We start from the raw sequence: 21451 nt of genomic DNA on the forward strand, positions 1-21451 counted from the left end.
TCTGTCTGCCGATCATGCTGTATGATCCTGCATAGACATCTCTCCTTATCCATCTTCTGTGGTTCTCCCAATCCATTTCTTTGAAGGTTGAGCAAGAAGTTAAGGACTTTTACAAAGCAGGTAGAGGACAGTCCTGGATTTTGCATTTTCCCGTTCCTGTATAGCCTCTCATCCACACCTAATCTGACAGCCATTTTTTTTAAAGATTTTATTTATTTATTTGACAGAAGAGAGATCACAAGTAGGCAGAGCAGCAGGCGCGGGGGGGTGGGGGGAAGCAGGCTCCCCGCTGAGCAGAGACCCCAATGTGGGGCTCGATCCCAGGACCTGATCATGACCCGAGCCGAAGGCAGATGCTTAACTCGCTGAGCCACCCAGGCGCCCCTGACAGCCATTTTTTAAAGGGACTTCCTTTTACTGAGTTGTTCCAAAGCTTTGACTGGCCTTCCATGGAAATAGAACTCTCTTTTTGCACTCAACCTAATTCAAAGAATATTTGATTACATTTCCAGTTACATGAGAAATACAAATGGCAAAGAAACACATCTGGTAACACACAGCTCATTCTTGGCGAGCATAAAGTTCCATCTGTAGGAGCAGACAGCCTCCCACACCCCACCACAGAGGCGCTCACTAGCCTTGGGCGTCTAGCCTGTCCTGGATGTCAGCAGAGAACTTTAGGCGAAGCGGAGATTGGTTAAGAGAATAACTAAGGGGAAAAATGATTTCACGGACAGGGAAGAAGCATATAGGCTTTTGGAGCCAAGCAATCCTGTAAATTCTAATGACAGTTCTAGCTCTTACCAGCTGAAGGACTTGTGTAAACCACTTACCTTCTCCCGGTCTGTTACATTCTCGATAAAATGGAGGCCATCATTTCTGGCCCTGTTCTCCACCGGGCCCCTTGCGTGCGCCATAGAAACACACTTGACTTTACCTCCGTCTTTGTGTTTCAAAGACCCTTCATTTTTTATCTTTCAGTCCTAAAGCTTGATGACTTAGCCTTCGCTGGCTGAATCTTAAATAAAAAGACAAGGACCCAGAGGAACATCTTTTTATTCTTTCACCAGGAGCACAGACTCTTCAGAGACAAGCAAAGGGCAGTATGAGAACGGAGAATGGGAGAGAAGCTAGGAAGCTGTGTTCTCATCCTTGAGTCGTCAGGAGGCTTTTCGAGAAGGAAGCCCTGGCCGGGAACAGTGGGTGATGGTCAGGAAGTGGCAAGCAAAGGGTCTAGTCCTTGGGTCTGTGTGAGCTCCTGGAGCCCTGGGCCTCAGCCGTGGCTCCTGCCCTCAGGAAGGTCACAGTCTAGTAAGAAGCAACCATTAAGCAGAGACTTCCCGGACAGCGTGCTAAGTGTTGCAATGGAAGGAAGTATAGGGACCTAAGAGAGCCAGAGGGTGTGATGCAGTCTGTCTTGAGGGATCCTGTAGGAGGTCCGAGTATCAGGTCTCTTCCTTCCTCATCTTCTGCCCTGACGTCATTCCTCAGCCCGCAAACACCCTTGCCGCCCTTCTCCCCAGTCTTGTTGAATCCACCCCACCTTCCTTGTATATGCCTCTGGAGAGTGGGAAGGAGCAAGTTAGGAACAGCAAACCGGGTGGCAGGCAGCAAGGACCACACCAGTGCTCCAAAAACATCTGCCCAGAATGCACTGATCGCTTTCCGAGGAAGCAGGCTGGGGCTGGGACCCCAAAGGATGCTGTGGCCTTAGCAGGCAGATTAGGTGGGAATGGTGTGTGTGCCAAGCGTGGCATTCAGTCCTTACATAAGTCTCCCAGGGTGAATATGAATTTGTTCTACATGTTAGACAATTAAGGATCAGATGGATTCAGTCGCTGACTGCTTGCCCAGAATCACACAGCAAAACAGGACAGTGCTGAGGTTTGAACTCACGTCAGCCTGACCCTAACTCCGGAGCTCTTTCTTTTGACACAGGGCTGAGTTTCCACCTTAATATGTTTTCCCAGGAAAACATTTCACATGAGATAATGCTTCTATAGGATTATTCTCTGTGATCCCTCTTTGTATTAAATGGCTCTTGGAGGGCTAACCCCAGAACAGAGACTCTTAACATTGTCTCCTTGAAGAACATTTGCATTTTAAGTGACAGACTCAGAGGCTGGATTTTTGACTGCCACCCATTCATAAATTGGGAGCTGAGTACACTTAAAAGAAAAAACCCTAAAGAAGAGAAAAACCAAGAGAAAAACGTGCCATCCATATGGAGAAATGATGTATGTTCCTAGCGGCAATCTGTACCATTTGCATAAAAGGAGTCGCACTAACTCAAGTTTTAAAACATTTTATAATGCTTAGAGAGGTGTCAGTTTTCACATCTTTTGAGGAAGATGGGGGGCTGCCTTGCATTAGCATATCGAGCCTGCTGTAGCCAAGCAGACTACTGTGAAAAATGAGGCTGGGGAAACCAGAGAGAGGGTAATAAGAATGATGAATGGGGAGGTAGATTTGGGAGGATTAGGATGGCTCTGGAAGAAAAAAACAGTTGCTTTGGGGGAGAAGATCTAAAATCTACAATCACCACCTCCCAACCAGACCTCATGTTTTCTTCAGGCCAGTGCCTGTTTAATTTCATCCCGGGACTCAAGTCCAAGGGCTCCAAGTGCTTTCTTGTCTCTGGGCAGCGCTGCGGCTATAGTACACTTGAGGGAACCTGGGATTAAAAACGAGGTGGCTGGTCCCTTTTCGAGTAGCCTGGTGCTTGGCTCTTCGGTGGCTCCTGCCTCGGAGTCAGCCATGCACCCAGCAAACCCAGCAGAGCACGCACTGGGGACCAGGCTGGGGGGCTGTCTCTGGGTTCCTTCACCTCCCTTCACCAGTGTCCTCGCATGAGAAAGTAAGGAGGTCATGGGCACAGTTACGGAGATGTGAAGATAAGGGTGGATGCGTAAAGCGGCTCATACTGGGCTGGGAGACCTGGAGCATAAGCCTCGTATCCTTATTGCCAATAATTAATAATTAGGGATTGTTCCCGCTCTCTCGGTAATTTTCAGTCAGCTTGTGGGCAAAACATGTCAACAAGCGTTCTTCTTCCTTTTCCATTCCAACACCCTCATTTCACAGACAGGACATAGGGACCTGAAGGGGGCAAGTGTTGCCAGAGGTTAAGTGCGGGTTTGTGAAATGTCACCTTGTGCCCTAATATTGTGCTGGAGAATGGCATGCTCAGTGCAGGGGACTTTGGGTAATTTAAGCTTTTGGTCTTTTGGCTCCCTTTGACACTCACTATTGTTTGCTCGTTAGGTTCAGAACTTAACTCCATTGGGTCTTAGTGATTTAAGATGCCTGTCCATTGGCTGTGTTATATGTAGCTGATGAAGTTGAGATGAAGATGATATTCCTGGAAATGTCAACCGAATTCCTAGAAGCAAGGTGGTGCCTCTGGAAAATCTACCCTACAGTAGCACTTTTTAGAGCACGTACCCAAATAGTTCTAAGAACTGTAAATGGGATTTCTTCAAACACGGGAGCTGGGGAGGGGTGCGGAGGGCGAGTTCGTGTACTGTATATACAAAGTTGCGTATTAGGACATCCTGTACCCAGGAATCCTGATGGGTTTGGTTAATCCCCAGCATTTCCATTTCAGCACACAGAACAGACCGCTTTGACCCTGGAAAACCTTATGGGAATGGTTCCTTAAAAGCCCACTGTAAGAAGCACTTCTCTAGGTAATCTGGGTTTTATTATGAGAAGAATTTTGAGAGAGGGAAGCACCAACTAAGAAGTATTTGCTGGCTGTGGACATCAAACCACCGAAGTTTCTAAATAGGTAGAAATGAGGGTTTTGGTAGGTAGCACAGCGTTTTCTTACCTCAAAATCCCATAACGATGGAAAGAATTTCAAACATCTATTTTCTAAAAGCTCTCTCCATATCACAGGTTCTTTCTAAAAGCAGTGACTACCCCATTCATTACCTCGACATTGAAGGGTCAGATTACAGGTGCATTTTTTTTTTTTCAAAAGTATGAGATAGTGTAACATTGATCCCCATTTTTTCATAAAAACAAATGTATAAATCATCTTTACCTGTGCCATCTCTTATAAGGCTTTTGCCATGAGGTTAACTAGCAGAGCTCTATCTTGTACAGAAGATTTCCGTGGTTATTCCTCGTGTCATTTGAAAGTGTTATAGAAAGTTCTATGATAGTTTCAGTCTCGTGTTTATAAAAATATGACCAAATCGGTTTTACCCAGTAATATCTGTGCACGCTGGCTTCAAGTGCTTTGCGGTAAACTTGCCTTCAGTAATGCAGAAAAGGAATTCAGTATCACTTTGTGACCTTGCTTGGAATCCTTCCGTTATTCCAATCAAAGCTGCTTCTACCCTTCCCACCTGCACTTTCCGTAAGACCATGTCATCACTGAAGGAGGAATTTGCCGTTCAGATTACGACTTGTCCCGCACATGTTCCCTTGAGTGCTCACCAAAAAGTTGTTCTTTGGGTATTTAATTATCTAAACAAAATCTTGCAGATAGCAGAAGCTGACACACATCAGGATCCTCAGTGCCTTGATTTAACACTGTAGCAAATCTCCCATGTAATTTCTTACCATACGAGGATCTTCGGGCCAGCGGCATTCATTTTTGTGACTCTTCTCGCTATATTTGCTGACAAAGGACTTTACTTCATTTGTTACCGTATTACCTTGTGTATTTTTTCAGCCGGGCAGGAGAAACAAGTGTTTCCCTTCCTGGATTTTATTATCTTTCATTTTACGTATGAAATCCCCGAAGGGGCTGCTAAACTCTTTTCACGGGGGTTTAGTGGAACATTGTAAAGTTCTACACGGACATTCACAAGACTTTTTAACACGTCACCAAAAAATGATGGAGGCTTGTCTGCATGCCCTGATTGCTTTGTGTTTTTTTGTTTGTTGGTTTGTTTTTTTAAGATTTTATTTATTTGTTTATTTATTTGAGAGAGAGAACATTAGAGGGGTAAAGTGAGAGGGGAAGTAGACTCCCTGCTGAGCAGGGAGCCCAATGAAGGACTCGATCCCAGGATCCTGAGATCATGACCTGAGCCGAAGGCAGTCACTTAACCAACTGAGTCACCCAGGTGCCCCTGGTTGCTTTGGTTTTTTTTTTTTTTTTTTAATTAAAGCTCAATTTTGCTTTATTTCTTTTTTATTTTTTTAGAAATTTCATTTTTTTTCCACTTTTGTGCTTTTTTTTAAAGTGTCTTGCTCATCGTATGTCCCTGTACCTACGTTACATAGTGTCATCAGGCGTTCTACAGACTTGGGGTGAAACTCTTCCTTAACGATAGTGGTTGTAAATCCATATTTGAATTTTTTTTTTTTTTTTTTTTTTTGCCAGCTTCCTGCCAGAGCTAATTAGGTAAGCATTTCTGTAGTGGAAGGTAGCTAAGGAGGGGGCTCCTCTTGGAAAGAGAAGCATTGGCTCAGCTGTTTTCCTGCTGGTCACCTGAGCTCGTCCGTCTGGTGCTCGCAATCGGTTGTTACTTTGTAGGACTGTTCTTTGTTTTTAATACTTTTCTTTGGAAGGATTTTTAGATTTACAGAAAACATTATAAAAGTAGTGCTGAGTCCCATACCCACCCTTCCCCCATATTTAGTGTCCGGTTCCCCGGATGTTAATGTCCTACATGATAACAACGAACCGACAAGCCCACATTGGTGGGTCCAGCTTCACTGATTTGCAGGCTTTACGCACCTTTCACCATGGTTTCCGTTAGTGATCTGTTTCCTCAGTCTCCTCTGGCCTCCAACACTTTCTCGGTCTTTCCATGTTTTTCATGACTAACCTTGACCATTGTAAGATGTACTGGTCAGGCACTGTGTAAAATATCCCTCATGATATTTCATTCACCATAAACACTGGTTTGTCCAGTGTATTTCTCTCAAGATTAGAATGAGATTATGGGTTTTTTGAGAAGATATCACAGAGGTAAATGGTGTCCACTCCTAAGGGTATCCCATTGTATCACGAAGGACCTGATTTTCACATGTGGCATCATTAAGGACCCTAACTGTCTGTCCTAAGGCAGTGTTTGCCAGATTTCTCCGCCATAAAGTGATTATTTTCCCCTTTCATGCTTCATTTCTCAGAAGCGAGTCACCGCACCCACCACACACGGAAAGTGGGGAGGTTAAGTTCTAAATTCCTAAGGAGGGATGGGATTTACTACTAAGGGCTCTTCTGTAAGGAGATCTGCTTCTCTCCCCCATTTTTACTTATTTATTTATTAAGTCATTTATTGATATCCATGACGACTCATATATATTTATTTTATACTTTGGGTTATCAGGCAGGACTCAATTTTAAAGACATTTGTTCTTTTTGTGAGGGATATTTTAATTATAGATTGATATTAGATATTATTAAGTGCACTAAAAATAGATATTAATGATTGGTGGGACCGTCACCCAGGCACACTGAAACCCTAGTACATCTCTAAAACGTGAGCGTGCCCTATCCCGCCCTCCACATTGACACAGTGACCTATGGGTGCTCAGATGACAGGCAAGCTCACTCTCTCCTTTCTCTCTGTCCCTCTCGTGCTGCCTCTGTTACAACAGGGTGATTTTTAGCAGTTCCCCTGCCCGTAAGTACGCAGAGCCTAGTTATTCAACAAATACGTATGATGTGTGTGCTGTAGGCCGGGCACTGCTCTGAGCACTGACGGTAGTGAGTGAGATTACATGGGCCCTACTCTCCGTGAACTTATATTCTAGGGCAGAATATATATACCAAAGAAAACAAATGGTCAAATTGGTCATTCCAGGTGGTCAGACATGCTATGAAGAAGTCAAAGCAAGTAACAGAAGAGTGACGAACATTCATGATCCCAGTCTTTCTCTCAATAAACCACTCAAGTGACTCTGTTGACCCTTCTTGGGTCACATGCCCACACCTGAACCCATCTCTGTGTTCTTAGGAATGGTCAGGAATAACTCATTGGTCAGACTGAGTCACATGCTGCTGCTTCTGGAAGATCGGGTGTGGCCGACAGCCCCATGAGAATCATGGGAAGAAGGCCAGGTGTAGGTCTGTGATGGGATGATGCAGGGCATATGGAAAAGCGATAGTGGGCCTCTACTGAAGGTGTCTGCTGGGAACCAGGAAGCTAGCTGCCTTTCCCGGCGAAGTGATTCATACTGTGCCCACCTCTAAAGGCATTACTGACATTCCACCATATTGGCCAAATCCCACTGGACTACAAACCCAACTGCTCCTCAACCAACTTTGGTAGAATCCCTCAACTAAAGATTCTTTGCTATCCCTAGAGGTAGAATCTGCTTCCCCCTATCCTCCCTGTTCCAAGATCAAAAGAGACACTCCCCAGAGGGACACTGTGGGGATTCTGTGAAATGCGAGTAAAGTCTTTATCATTAATTCCATAGAGAGGAAGAATATGGGGCCGGTGACCATCCACAAGTTGGCTGTCCACATGAAGACAGTACTTGTTGAGTGTTCGCATACTGTTTGCATTTCTTTGCCATTTCCGGCTATCAGGGGCCCATCAGGAATGCTCCACACATACCAAAATCCAGTTCAGATTGATCGTTAACCCCATTTTAGAGCAAAAAAAGAAAACATGGAACGTAAAGCATGTGAGAGGATATAGCGGGATCTCCTTATGGATGCACGACCCTCACAGCACTGGGTATTATCACAGGTGGCCACTGTCCTGCTGTCGCTTTTCCTCTCCCCAACCTCTCCCCACTCCGGCAGGGAAAAATAAGAAATGTTTCAGATGACCGGACAGGAAATGGTAGGATGTAGGACAGGACCTTAGGTTCATGGATGGCCCTACTAAGAGACTAAGCAGTCACCAAGTTTGGTCTGTTCTCTGCCCCTTTCCTGGGTAATGATGCACTTTTGTCTGGGAAGAATTTTTTTTTTTTTTCTTTCTGGGACTCGTAAAAACCAAGAAGCAACAAGAACCTGTGTAAAAGGAGATAGTCACCACAACCTTTATGGCTTGAGACCTGAGTTTCAGATACACCGTTATTTAGTAGCCGCTCCCGGTAATGGTCAGGACTGGGAAAGGAGAAGGACGAGAGCTGGGCTAGAATCTTCAGCAGCTGGTGTGGCGACAGAAGTGGATTCCATTGGCAGTCAACAGATGTTGACCCGGCCCATCACAATGCCTGCAAAGTGGGACCAACACAGGCCTTGCATTCAATCCGGGTTTTAAATAGAGACTGAGGGGTAGGGTCACTTTAAAGGGCATCCCACGGGAACAGAGTGTGCGAGCTCCAGAGACACAGGCGAGCCGAGCGGCAGTCTGCTCCAGGCTCTGCAGTGGACGCCTTTCCATGTCTTGTCTCACTGATCCTCGGAAGCAGGCACTGTTGTGTCCTTGTGTCAGACTGGAAAATAGAGGTTCGTATGCAACGAGTGATTTAGGTGACAGAGCCGAGAGGAAGCAGGGGTGGAATTTGCTTTGCTCCTGTGCCCCTTCCGTATCCACTTAGTGTGTAAACCTGGCCGCAAGCGTTGGCCTCACTGGAGAGCCCCTCTTCAGGCCTCTCTCTGCAGTCTTGCCAGGAGGAGACTGTCCCTGGCGTGGCTTCTTCTCTGGGTTGTGCTGTCTGTCCGACCCGTCCTACCCTTCTGCCTCAGGCTGTGAGCAACTGCGATCCCTCATTTTAAGTCTTGTTTCTCATTCCTCCTTCCCATGTAGAGACTCTGATTTCCTCCAGCCACCCTCATTGGGAAGGTGGCCATTTTGTGAACTCAAATCCCAGATTTCTTTTTTAATCCAATGAGCACATGTGATGTCCCTTTATGTACATCAATATGTCCGTCCTGGGCTTGACCACAGACTGCCAGGTGGTTGCTGTTACGTCCCTTTTGCAGATGAGGGGCTGTCTCCCTGATTCTAGGCGACTGAGCACGGGCCAGCAGCCGATAAGGAGTTGGAGCTGCGACTGGCAGGCAGGTCCGGCTGCTCGTCCCTTTCCACCGTGCATTGTAATCCCGAGGATGACAAGGAAACGAACTCGTGAGACTATTGTCCTCCTCCTTGAAATACCAAACAAGCCCAGAACAGAGGGAGCTTGAACTCCTTCAAGAGAAAATGACAAGCGGTTTTGGCCCTTAGACAAAGAAGAGGGGAATATATTTCTCCATCCTAAAGTCCACATTAATAGGGCTTTTATAAATGATTTGCTGTAGACAGACAGAATGTGAGGATTATTGAGAATGTCATCGTCATGATTTCCATTCTTGAAGCAAAGGGCAGCTACTGAATACTAACTACCTGCCAGGCACTGTGGCACTCAGGAAGAATAATAAGTCATGCTCCCTGCCAGCCCAGAAATTCACATTCTAGTGCTTCCAGGTGCAGGCATGTAAATAAATAATTACAAGAGTGTGCAATGAGTTCTTCGTAGAGTTAAGTGCAAGAGTTATGGAGCACTGAGGAAGGGCCGAGCAACAGCCCAGGTGTTACATTAGGAATGCTTATAGTGAGAATCAGAAAACCCAGTACACAGAGGCTTCAAATAAAATAGTGGGGTTTAATTCTTAGGTAAGAATTCTGGAATAGCTATGGACATTGGTGTGTAGATAGTAGTGTCTTAACCTCTTCCTCACAGTCACAGGATGACTGTCATGGTTCTAGTCATCACCTCTCTGTTCACAGCAGAAAGGTGAGTGGGTGGGAGGAGAATGGCACATTATCTGAACCTTATTTGTAGGCAGTCATATACATGCTTCCCCATGTATCCGTCCTAACGTCCACATTGAGCCTGAATCATATGCGCCAATCCTGATTCTTACGGCCAACCCTCGCTGCAAGGAGGTCTGGGGTATCAGAATGTAGGATCATCCTGATTAGCTTCGATCTTAAACAGATCATGATCCATTCACAGGAGCTGAGGATTGCAACTACAAAGTTAGCGTTCTGCCGGGAATGAAGAATGAGGTAGAGAGAGCTACGAGGAGGGGACCTTCTACCACAAGCAGTCAGGCTAAGATTCACAGAAGAGATACACATTTGAGCTCAGCCATGGAGGCTGATACATTCCATGCATTCACATGGTAGAGAAGAAAGACGGATGTTCTGGGGAAGGGGATAAAGCATATGTAAAGGCACTAAGTCGTGAACGATAGGTTCCAGAAATGCCAAGAAGTTCTTACAGCCTGGAGATAGAACAGGGATTGTAAGCGGAAGCCAGTTCTAAATGGGCTTAAATACCAGGCTAAGGAGGGTTGTAGAAAATTCTGTGGGTCATAGAAAAATCAGGGCCAGTCTTGAGACAGACCCATTTTCCAGATACCTTTGATCCCTGTGACGTGGAAGACATAAGGGCCATGTTCTTGTTCACCTGGCACTTATACTCGGGCTCTGATGTCATAGCGTTTTGGCGCCATAAGTTACTTTAAGATCCCTCTGGAATCTGAGTGCTTCAGAAGCTGAATTTTTGACTAAGCTTTTTCCATAACCTTGTCCTCATACTGAGGTCTCGTTTCTACCTTTGAAATGCTTTTTCCCTGATGGGCGATAGAGTCTCGTGTTTTTCCTTTAATCAAGTGGGCTTCTGTTGTCTTCCCAGATGATGTTTACGTTTCCTGGACAGTGATCCATTTCTGTCAGTTTCTCTGGCTCACTACAGGCGGACTCCCAAGTCTGCACGTCTACTCAGCCTTCACAGACATTCCAGATGCAATCACATCCCACCCTTGGGGCCCCTGGTGCCTGGTAGCTCCTGCAGTCCACCTGGCATGTGACCCGGATGCCTCCTTCCCTGCTTCCTGCCAAGCCCAAGGCTCAGCCCCTGTGTCTGAAAAGTCCTAAACCGTCCTGCAGCCTCAGTATCCCAGGGATGGGCGAGATCCCTGTACTTGGAAAGGGAAAGTAGACTTCTTTTATGATCCCATAATTCTTCCGTAAATCTCACATTCATGGCTGGGAATAGAGTTACATAGTGATACAGACATGAGAGAAATGCTACAGATCCCTAATGTCTCTGTCTCTTTGGATTCAAATCCTGACTGCCCCCCACTTCCTAGCCATGTAACTTGGGGCAGTTTGCTGGACTTCTCCCACCTGTAAGATGGGATAAGGAGACTAATTACCTGTACCCTTGAGTGACAGTGTTAAATGAGTTCTGACAGTGAAGTTTTCAGAGCAGTGCTTGGCGCACAGCAAACATCCCATCTATGTTAGCTGCCGATAATAATTATGATTGCCGTGCTAACGTGCCTCAGCAAGTGGGATAAGTTATGATAGGTTTTCTCCACAAGCCTTGGTAGACTCACACGCACTTACCAGCTCCTCGCAGAAGTCTATTTCGGGACATTTTCTCCAGTGTCACTCCATCTCGCATGTGAAAGCTTGTCAGCAGATGGCATCTACACCAGCAGGTTGCTGCCCGCAAGCCAGCAGTGATGGGTGATGCTGTCCCTCAAGGGACCAGGACATGACATTTGTCAGTAGTCAGACAAGCGCTGATCAAAATTATCTGCAAGACTAACCCTGAGTCAGATTTTCCAAAGCAGGCATATGGTTTAGCAGAAGGATCAGTGCCCCGGAAGAGAGAACGTGGGCACGACTTCTCCCTCTGCTGTGTGACTCTGGGCAAGTTACTTTCTCCCTCTGGGCCTTGGTTGCTTTATACTTGAGATGGCCCTGACCAAAAACCATCACTAACAACCTCCCTTTAACAACATCTCCTTAAGGGAGTACATCACACCTGTAATTTAAAATGGACAGTTACTGAATATCCTGCTCTCTCTCTCAGTTTTAAGTTCCAGAGTCCTATCCCTTGTGTCCATCTTTGCGTTCACGACCCCTCTCGGTGCCTGCCGCACAGTCACTTGTTTTGAGGATCGAATGTGAAAACATCACATGCACGCACACACCAGCCTTGGCCTGATGTCCGGTGTATAGTGGGTATTAGATAAACACAGCTCTGATTTACTTTTCCAGAGCCTAGCGCAGCGGAATGCAGTATGCTGTGCCCTGCTCAGGAGAAAACGGTAAATCTGGATATACGTTAAGTTTCTCCCTCCTCCAGTTTTTTGAGCCAGATGCATGTCCCTCAGTCTTCCTGCTGGCTCAGCACTTGGCAAGCACCAGGATCTTTGAGTGAGCCTTTGAGGGGGCTTCCCTGGCCCAGGGCAGCCAGGTTGCAAAGGGCTTTCTCAAATCCCCTTGGCCTGCCGGTGATCCCACCATGTTCTCCCCCTACCTTCCTTTACCCTGTGCTGCTTTTTCTAGAACAGCAGGCACCAGTGTCTACCCAGAGGCGATAGGCAGACCCAGATTCCCACCTGGGCACAGAGCAGAATGAGATATGATGAGATAAGAGGTGGCCTAGAGTGGGTTGGGGGCACCTGCAGACCTGGGTCCTCGTTGTAGCCTTGACCCGATCCAAACTCACCATGTGATCTCGGACAAGCTACCTCCTCTGTAAGCCTCACTGCCCTCCTCTGCAAAGCATTCTACCCATTGATGTCATTGATGCCATGCATGGTGGCAGGAAGGAGCCTGGGGTTTCGGGCTGAGAGCTGGCTTCGTATCTCAGCTCTGCCGCTTACCAGCTGTGAGATTCAGATAAGTCAGGAATCGTCTTCATAAAATGGACAGTGGGATCCAAATGGGCTTAATTGGGGGAGGGATTTAATGACACAGTGTCTCCAAAGAGCCTGGCATATTTGTTTGTCCGGGGACCCACAGGCCAGCCCTTACTTTTACTTAGTGTAAGTTTCTCCCTGTTGAGGAAGTTCAAGTTCCCTGAGTCAGATATACATCCATCAGCCTCCCTGCTGGCTCAGCGCTTGGCAAGCACCAAAATCTCTTGCAGCAAAGACATGATCCCCACAGGGTGTGAGTGACACCAGCTCGCATGCAATTATTTTAATGCGTGGCCCAGGACCTTCTCGTGCCCAGGCTGGTGTATCCTCGGGGGGAGAATCTCTCCTCTCCTTACCCCTCGCATCCTTCAGAAGGCAGAGGAAGAGAACGCACCCTGCACACTCCTCCCTTCCTGAAATGCAAGCGCCGTCAAGTGGCCTCCTCCCAGGGAGGATCTGCTGGAAGGAGGAGAGATGAGGGCAGAATGCTGGTAGGCAGGCTTCTGCCACCATCTTTGAGAGGAGAAGAGAACCCCCAGAATTCGGAGTCACCTGACCTGTAGGCACTGGGCTGGGCATTTCTTTAGGCCTCTTAACTGCTTTGTGGAGTCGGGATTACTGGTTCCCACCTTGCTCGTGAAGAAACCGAGGCCGCAGAGAGTGAGACCAGCTGCCCAGGGACCCGCACAACTGAGAGTCATGGCCAAGCCGGCCTGACGTCCTCAGTTCTTGCTCTGCCGTTACCCTGTGTTCCCTGTGCCGTGAGAGAGGGGCTTGGTCTCGCAGAACAGTATTTACCCCGACGGCTGCAAGGGCCTTGAACCCTGAGAGAGAGGGCCTTCCAGATCTTTCCAAATGGTGGAGGCCCAGTTCAGGCAGAATGTGGCTAAAGGAGGAAGCCAGGAAGGGACTGAGCTCTGGACACCGCGTTGCCTTCCTGTCTCAATGTCAACTATGCTCGTCCTCCTGACCATGGGAGGTGAGTGGGGGAAAGGCGAGAGCTAGTTTATTTCTCCTGGAATGTGACTAGGCATGAACAGGGAAGTTTTGAAAACCTGGCTTCTCCTGTTCTCCCTGTGCAGACAGAAGACCGTGGGCTTTCGAATCAGGTTTATTCGAACTTGGGCTTGAATCCCGGTTGTCACGTTTAACAACTTTGTGGCCTTGGGCAAGTCATTGCTCCAGCTTCTTCATCTCTAGAATTGTATTCCTTGTTCAGGTCGCTGTGAGGATTAAAAGACCCTGACATAATCCTGGTGATGAAGGGTCCCCCCATCCCCAGACAGCTCCCCGGCCAAGGGCATGAGCTGTTCCTGCTGGCTCCTCATTTGGCCCTCCTACCCCACCACTCCTGTCTTGTCCATTACAGTCCGATCATCTTTTTTTTTTTAATTTTATTTTTTAATTTATTTGACAGACAGAGATCACAAGTAGGCAAAGAGGCAGGCAGAGAAAGAGGAAGGAAAGCAGGCTCCCCGCTGAGCGGAGAGCCCGATGTGGGGCTCGATCCCAGAATCCTGGGATCATGACCTGAGCCGAAAGCAGAGGCTTTAACCCACTGAGCCACCCAGGCCCCCCTACAGTCCGATCATCTTACTCAAAGCCAGAGTTAGTCGTTCCCCCTCCGTAAGATCCCCAGCGCCACAGCTGAGCTCTGAGCTGGGCTCTTCCTGTGCCCCTCTCAGCCCCTCAGCCTCCTCTCCCACCCAACCCACCTGGCCCCTGAGCTCCGGCTACAGCACGTGAGCTCACATTTTCCGGAGGGCCTTCCCTCCCCTGGACCATGCCACCACCATTCCCTCTGGGCTGGTGGTCCCCTGCCTCCCGGGAAACTCTGGTTTGTCCTTCAAGCCCCAGCACGTGCATCCCTAGAGCCCCTGTGTTAGAGCCCCCTTTCCCCGTGAGCCTCCCTCCACCATCACATTCTGTGCTGTTTGTGGACACGTCTCTGGCCAGCCGCCAGCCAATCAAGGGCGAGCACTGTCAGCAGAGCTCACTGCCCTTTCTCCCAGCTTAATACACTCCATGCACTTACTAGCCAGCCTTCATGGACAGCTCACCTTCTGCCAGACGCAGCTTACGTGCTTTCCGTGTAGGAACCCATTTTTTTCTCGCGACAGCTCTGTGACACGGTGCATCCGTCAGTCCTGGCTGGAGGCAGAAACCATACCAATTATTCGAACAGAGAACTTAATCTTTAAAAATGGCAACTAGACATGAAGTGTTGATTTGGTAATGAAAAAAAAGCAAAAATAGAAAATGGCAGGCAACATTTCCCATCCCCGGAGCCGAAGGAGCAGAGGGAGAGGTGGGAAGCATTACAAGTCGGGGCTGGCACCCAGGCCCGGGCTGGGGGCAGCAGGCAGCTCCAGAGGCGGACCAGGAAACTCATCCTGAGTGTTGGAAAAGCTGCAAAATGATTCTAGCTGCTGCTACAGGAAGGAAGTGCCGCTGCCGCCTGGAAGAAAGGAGATAGGGTGACGCAGGCACAAGCAGCACGAGGGGGCCGCCTTCCTTTTTCCTCCCCCAGACCCCCAGTCTCCCTCTCACAGCCCCCGCTGGCAGCATCTTAGGGGAGACGGCCGGCCAAGTAGAAGTAGGGTTTGCAGAGTCCTGACCTCAGCGTCACCAAGCAGGCTGGGAGTGAGGGAAGCTCGCACACTGGCACAGAAGGGAGCTGTTGCTCTCCCCATTTCACAGACAAGGAAACTGAGGCACGGAGAGTAAGTCACTTGCCCGAGAGCAGAGGCAGGACCTGAACCCTGTGCAGATTGGCCTCGGCACCCTTCCTCTTCATCTGCCTACCGTAAATGGTGAAGGAATGAGTGAGGGAGTGAGTGAATGGACGAGCCCACAAATGGTGCTTAGACCGGTGGCCAGCCGAGTCCGTGCACAAGTGCGAGGGCCTCCCTGCCTGCTTGACGCCTTGTCGCCCTGCCAGGTCATCCACTGGAACTCCCCCAAGAAGCTGCGGGTGAAGAACAAGCACGTGGAGTTTTTCCGCAACCTCTACCTGACCTTCCTAGAGTACGACGGCAACCTTCTGCGGAGAGAGCTCTTCGGCTGCCCCAGTGAGGCTGACGTCAACAGTGAAAATGTAAGTGGCTCGCGGGGCGCAGGGGAGGCCCCCACACGCTGGGCTCCAGGCACATCCAGGATGGACAGTACCCTGCCCTTGCCCTGGGTGTCCCATCAGGTGGACACAGATGCCTCAGCATCACTGCGGGTGCAGAGCGGGGACGCTCGGCCCGGAGTTTCCAAGCAGAGGAAGCAGAAGGAGCCAGAGTTCCCATGAAGCAATAGATAGTGTGTCTCTCCGTAGCCGGGAAACTCTGAGGTCCTTGTGGATGTGGCACCCACGTGGGAGAGCCAGCGTTCGGTGCAGTCAGCGCGCGGGTGGCAGCAAAGATTTTCACAAGTAACGGGCTCCTGGAGGGTTCGCCTAGGCGAAGGAAATGTTCGGTACGTGGTCACAGGCATAGCTAGCACCTGTGTTTTTCTGTCTCTTTGCTGCTTTTAATTTTTGCCTGCTGTATCTCATCAGATGTTCTTAGAGACCCTCTTTCTCTCCCCAATGGGAGTAGAGAGATGGAGGTTCCCTGGGCTGCTCAGAGCCAGCAAGCAGCCAAGTAGAGAGTGATCTCTAGCTCTGGGGAGCAGGAAATGGGGAAGACAGCATTCTGTATCACGGAAAAGGTAGGGCAGGACAGGCTGGCCTGGGTTTGTCCAGTTACCAAGTATGTGACGTTAGGCAGGTCACTCAACCTCTCTGTGCTTCTGCTTCCTCAACCACCGAATGGAGATGCAAAACTTAAAGTTGTGTCTTGAGACTAAGTATGAAATTGCATTTGAAACACCTGGTTCAGCCTCTGCCATGCGTTAGGTGCTCAAGAAGCATTTCCTCCCTTTCCTTGACCCTCAGTGTTAGACACAGAATTAATATGTTCATTCAGCAAACATTCACTGAGGGCCTTCCTGTCAGAGCAGTGAGCATTCACAGGTACAAAAGGACACCGGTCCTTGCGGTCGTGGCACTAATATGCTCATGGGGGAAACAGAGTTGATAACTGTATGGACATTCAAGGGAAGTGATCGGCCAGCGGCAGGTGCTCCATGGCGGAATGTTAATGAGCAACTGGGCTGCTCCACGGGTTTGCAGGATCGGGGTGGGGAGGGAGCTTCTCCGAGGAGGTGATGGCCCTCTGAGTCCTGAATGACAAGAAAGAACCAGCTGTAGTAGAGCAGGGGGTGAGGGAAATACAAATCAAAGCCACAACGTGCTACCTCCGAACACCTGTTGGGGTGTCTGTTACCAAAGAACAGAAGAGGATGGGAGTTGGTGGCATGTGGGGAAATCGGAATGCTATGCACTACGGGTTGAATGCGAGATGCTGGGGCTGCTGTGCCGAACAGTAGGGAGGCTTCTCCAGAAATGACAGGTGGAACTGTCCTCTGATCCAACAGCCCCACTTCGGGGATGTATCCCCAAGAACTCAGATAGGGATCCCCAAGGCAGTGTGTGCTTTGCCACAGTCAGGGCCGTGTTACCTTTGATGGCCACGTGGGAGACAACCCCCCACCCATCCACAGATGAACGGATAAAATGGGCTGCATGTGTCCAATAGAATATTGTCCAGCCTTAGAGCTAAGGAGCTCTTACCCTTACCCTTGTGACAACTTGGGTGGGCCAGGGAGTTGAGATGCTGAGAAAAGAGGCCCGTCACTGAAGGGTAACTACTGCGCGAGTGCCTCACATGAGAGGCATCTGAAATCATAAACATACAGAGCTAGCGACAGAATGCTGGTTACCAGGGGATGGAGAGTGGGGTCATGGGGAGCCCATGTTCAGTGGGTGCAAAGTTACACAACGTAAGTCCCAGAGATCTGCTGTACAACGTAGCACTTGTCGTTAACAGGGTATGGTGCCTTTAAACATTTTAAGAGGGTAGATCTCGTGTTAAGTGTTCTGACCACACTCTTCATACACACAGAAGAGCCTAAGAAACTTTGGAACGGGGGATGATGGATATGTTTATTACCTTCATTGTCGTGAAAGTAACATATGTCCAAACTCACCGAATTGTTTTCATGATGTGTAATTTTTTATACTGCCAGTTCTGCCTCAGGAAACCTGGGGAGGGAGGTGAAAGAGCAGGGGAAGTACATTCTGGGTAGGCGGCAGTAGCCAGTACAAAGGCCCCGAGGCAGATCAGGGCCCCAATATCAGGACCTGAAGGACAAGCAGCATGCCCAGGGGGCTGGAGGGGGAGGAGAGCAGCAGAAGCCGAGCATCAGGAAGGCAGGAGGCAGGTTGGAAGGACGTTGTGAGCAGGTGAACGAGTCAGAATTTTGTTCTATTACTATTATTGTTTATGTTCTTATGTTGGACATCATGAGAATTCTTTTTGGCTCCCAGTGGCAAGGGAAGGTGTCTGTGGAAGGTCTAGAAGAGGCACTCACCTGGCCCTTTACCTGGACGACTGGCCCCAAGGCCACCATGTCCCCCGGTATTCAGCTCCCAGGTCCAGTGGAGTCCCCTCGAGCTATGGCCCTTCCCCGCATCACCCTCCATGCCTTTGCCAGTAGTGTCTGCCCTTCTCTCCCACTGGCAATAGAGGAAAAAATACCATTAAGCACTTGAACTCTGGCTCAGATTCTGGGAACCATTTAGAGGTTTTGACAAATGGTGTGTTCTTCTGGTTTTTCCTTCCTGCTCAAATCCATATTTGCCATCATCATCAATATCTGAGTGCCCATTCGTCACTTTTCCCCCAAACGCTAAATGAAAACTGTTCTCCTGCCTTTATTTTTTCCTGCATGGAAGAGACTCACATAAAAAGCCTTGGCAGGATGAAGCCATCAGTTAAATGTCCTCCAGGTGCACTGGTCAGAGTCTCACAAAGTGGGACTCCCGTTAGATGTGACCCACCCACTTCCCCTACCACCAGCTTCCCCTGGTAGTGGGGACGTCATCACTGGTTCTTCTCGTCATCCGTGACTGCATTTATTTGCTCAACAAGCATGCGTGAATGCCCGCCATCTGCTGGGCACCTTGCAGGGCACTGGGGTTGAACTTAGAGGCCGACCCCGTCCCTATACTGAAGTCGCTTGACACGTAACGAGTATGAGACATGCCAAGAGGTTCATCTCTCCGGGTGCAGGGAGGGCCAGGCATGAGAGCGCAGCCTTCGCTGAGTGCTCACCACAGCTGTTGTCCCAAAGGCTCTGCTCTTGACTGTGCGCTAGCCACACCCGCCGCCTGTCCTTCCTGTGCATTTCAGGCTCATTCCCAAGGCAGGGCTGTTGTGCTTGCTTCCCCTCCGCCTAGAATACCCTGCCCCCGGGGTCCACAGGTCTAGATGCGGCATCCTCAGAAACTAGCCCTGCTCCACCGCTCACCTCCAGGAAAGCTAGAGGTCACTGCCACGTGCCCCGTTTTCTTTTCGTCAGAGCACCTGCTACTATTCACAGTTTGTCGGTTCGTGCAGCTGGCTCCTATTTCTTTTTCCAAATAGAAGAAAAGAATACAAGACCCTGAGAGACTTTGCCTGTCCTGTTTGCCCCTGGGGACTCCTTCCTCTAGCAGCAAAGCAAGCACATCATAAGCTCTTAACAAATACGTATTGAACGAGTAGGAGAGACGAAGGCAGTATCACGTAAAGGGCAGAGCAGCTGGAAAGCGGGGAGCCCAAGGAGAACATGCTGGTCATTGGCGTCCTAGAGCACAGACATGTCGGGAGTGACAAAGAATGAAGCTGACCGGAGGGGCCTTGGCTGTGCTTAGTTTAGACTTGACCTGTCAGCAGTGAGGAACCGCCAAAGGGCTTTAATCATGGTCAGGTTGACATTTGAGGGAAATGACTCCCTGAGTGGGATCTCACACGTTGCGAGGGACAGGTTAGAGGCAGGGAGGCCGGTTAGACCATTGCCACGTCCCAGGCAAAAAGGTGCTAGTGTTGGGGCTCTGACCCAGGACAGTGGCAGCAGGGATGGAGAGAACAGGTGGGTTGCTGTGTGGGTGCTAAGAACAGGGGGACAGGTGCAACTAGCCCTCAGAAATCACGAGGGCAGGTCCCCATGCCTCCTGCAGCCAGGTTCCTCAGGCTGAGCCCACCCCTCGGGGCAGGGGCTGGAGCCAGGAGAGTAGCTGTAACATTGGGTTCCTGGAACTGTGTCCCTGTGGGGAATTCCGCACCCCGGCCCTTTGGCAGCATGTCAAATGGTAGCGGCAAACACAGCCGGAGGGAAAAGGTAAGATCTTGGATCTGGGCCAATGCTAGATGCTCCCCGCTCCGTGGGAGAAGTTGGTTAGAGCTGTGACAAGTGCACAGAGGGTGGCAGTCTCGAAGAAATGAAGTCAGAAACCTCTTCATGGGACTGCTGGTCCCAGAGGAGAGAGGTCTCCAAAGGCGGTATCTGCCAGCCAGAGATAGTCGTTCCAACAGTCGCTGGCCACGGGGCTAGGGATCCAGGAGGAATGTTGCCCGGTGAAGCCTGATCTAGCGAGGGATGCAGGCAGTGGGGGACAGGGGACGTTCTCCAGCATGAGAAGCACCAGACTAAGCTGGCATTCCAACAGCACACGGGGAGGGCATTTCACACACTAGGGGAGAGCAGGTGCATCACAGAGGACTTCCTGGAGGAGGTAGGATTTGAAGGCCAAGAAAGGAGGAATGAGGACATACAGAGCATGGGCCTAGAGGGAGGGAGGGTGTGCAGGGACAGCGGAGACCAGAGGTAAACAGGAACAGGGAGCGTTCAGAGGAAGGCAATGTGAGAACATAAACAGCTGCACAAGCTCATTACGATTATTTCTTCACAGGGAGATGGTGACGGTGGTGATGGGGGATGACGGTGGGCTCCCTCGTCATCACAGCTCACTCATTCTGGAGACGCGTGACTCAGAGAAGTCATGCGAGTGCGCCGAGCCTCAGGTCACCATCTGATAAATGGGGGACAGTGATGCCTTTGTCACAGTGTTCCATGGATGCTTTATGTTAAGTCACCAAAAACGGGACTCGGCACCAGGAGTGCAGCGTTCCCTGAGGTGCATTTTTTCCACAGATCACAGTACCGAACCCATCTGATACTGGGTCCAAATCTGTTGTTCCGTGAACAGTCTTCAGGGTTGATTCACATTTTTCCTAGGCAGGCTTGGCAGAGGGGGGGCCTACAGCGTTTCTTAGAGCTTGGTCTGTAAAGTGTTGCAGGGATCAGCAGCTTCGCTCTGCACCACACGATCCCAAGTGGATTTCCCACCAATTAGAGACTCCAGGAAGGAAGGAGAGGCCATGGGACTGACCTTGCTGCCAAAGAGAATAAATGAATGAATTCAGGAAACCAGGGTGAAGCTATGATGGGAAGAGCAGGCCCCCATTCTAGACTCTGTGTTCAGGGTTCTTGCTCTAGGACAAGACGGTTTGGTTTGGAAACCATGGTTTAGACTGACAGTAGATGATCCCATAACGCCCCTCCCTTTTCCTCAGCAACACGGCCCCATGTGTCTCCAGGGAACCCCGGGGCTCCACAGAACACAGGCAGATCATCACGGATATTTTCCACCCCTAGTCCATGCAAAAATCCTTCCACAGCGTCTCTAACAGGCTTGCATCTGGCCTCTGCTGGAATCCTCCCAAAGACAGGGAGCTCATCACTTCTAACAGTTGACTCCACTGTTGGGGGAAAGCTCCAGATGCTCACCATTCTTCCTCATGTCGAGTGTAGTCTTCCCTTCCGTAAGGAATCCATTTCTGAGTCCCGTCCTGTAGAGCGGTAAAAAATAAGGATACCCCTGCCCCCGTGTCCCTGACAGTCTTGCAGATAGGGTAGCATGTTTCCATACATTGGTTATTCAGAAACCCGCCGCTCTCCCTAAGC

General features: G+C 49.4%; 1 protein-coding gene across 1 annotated transcript in view; it reads left to right on the forward strand.

The window, feature by feature from the left end:
* The window catches only part of LOC111157527 (LARGE xylosyl- and glucuronyltransferase 1), a 566731-nt gene that overhangs the window by 494949 nt on the left and 50331 nt on the right, over nucleotides 1-21451 (forward strand). Inside the window, exon 10 of the mRNA XM_022519012.1 lies at nucleotides 15516-15671. Within this exon, the coding sequence (XP_022374720.1) occupies nucleotides 15516-15671 (156 nt within the window). The remainder of the gene's footprint in view (nucleotides 1-15515; nucleotides 15672-21451) is intronic.

Source organism: Enhydra lutris, unplaced genomic scaffold (genome assembly GCF_002288905.1).
Source record: "Enhydra lutris kenyoni isolate GAN:26980312 unplaced genomic scaffold, ASM228890v2 scaffoldscaffold55, whole genome shotgun sequence".
In the NCBI taxonomy this organism is placed as follows: Eukaryota; Metazoa; Chordata; class Mammalia; order Carnivora; family Mustelidae; genus Enhydra; species Enhydra lutris.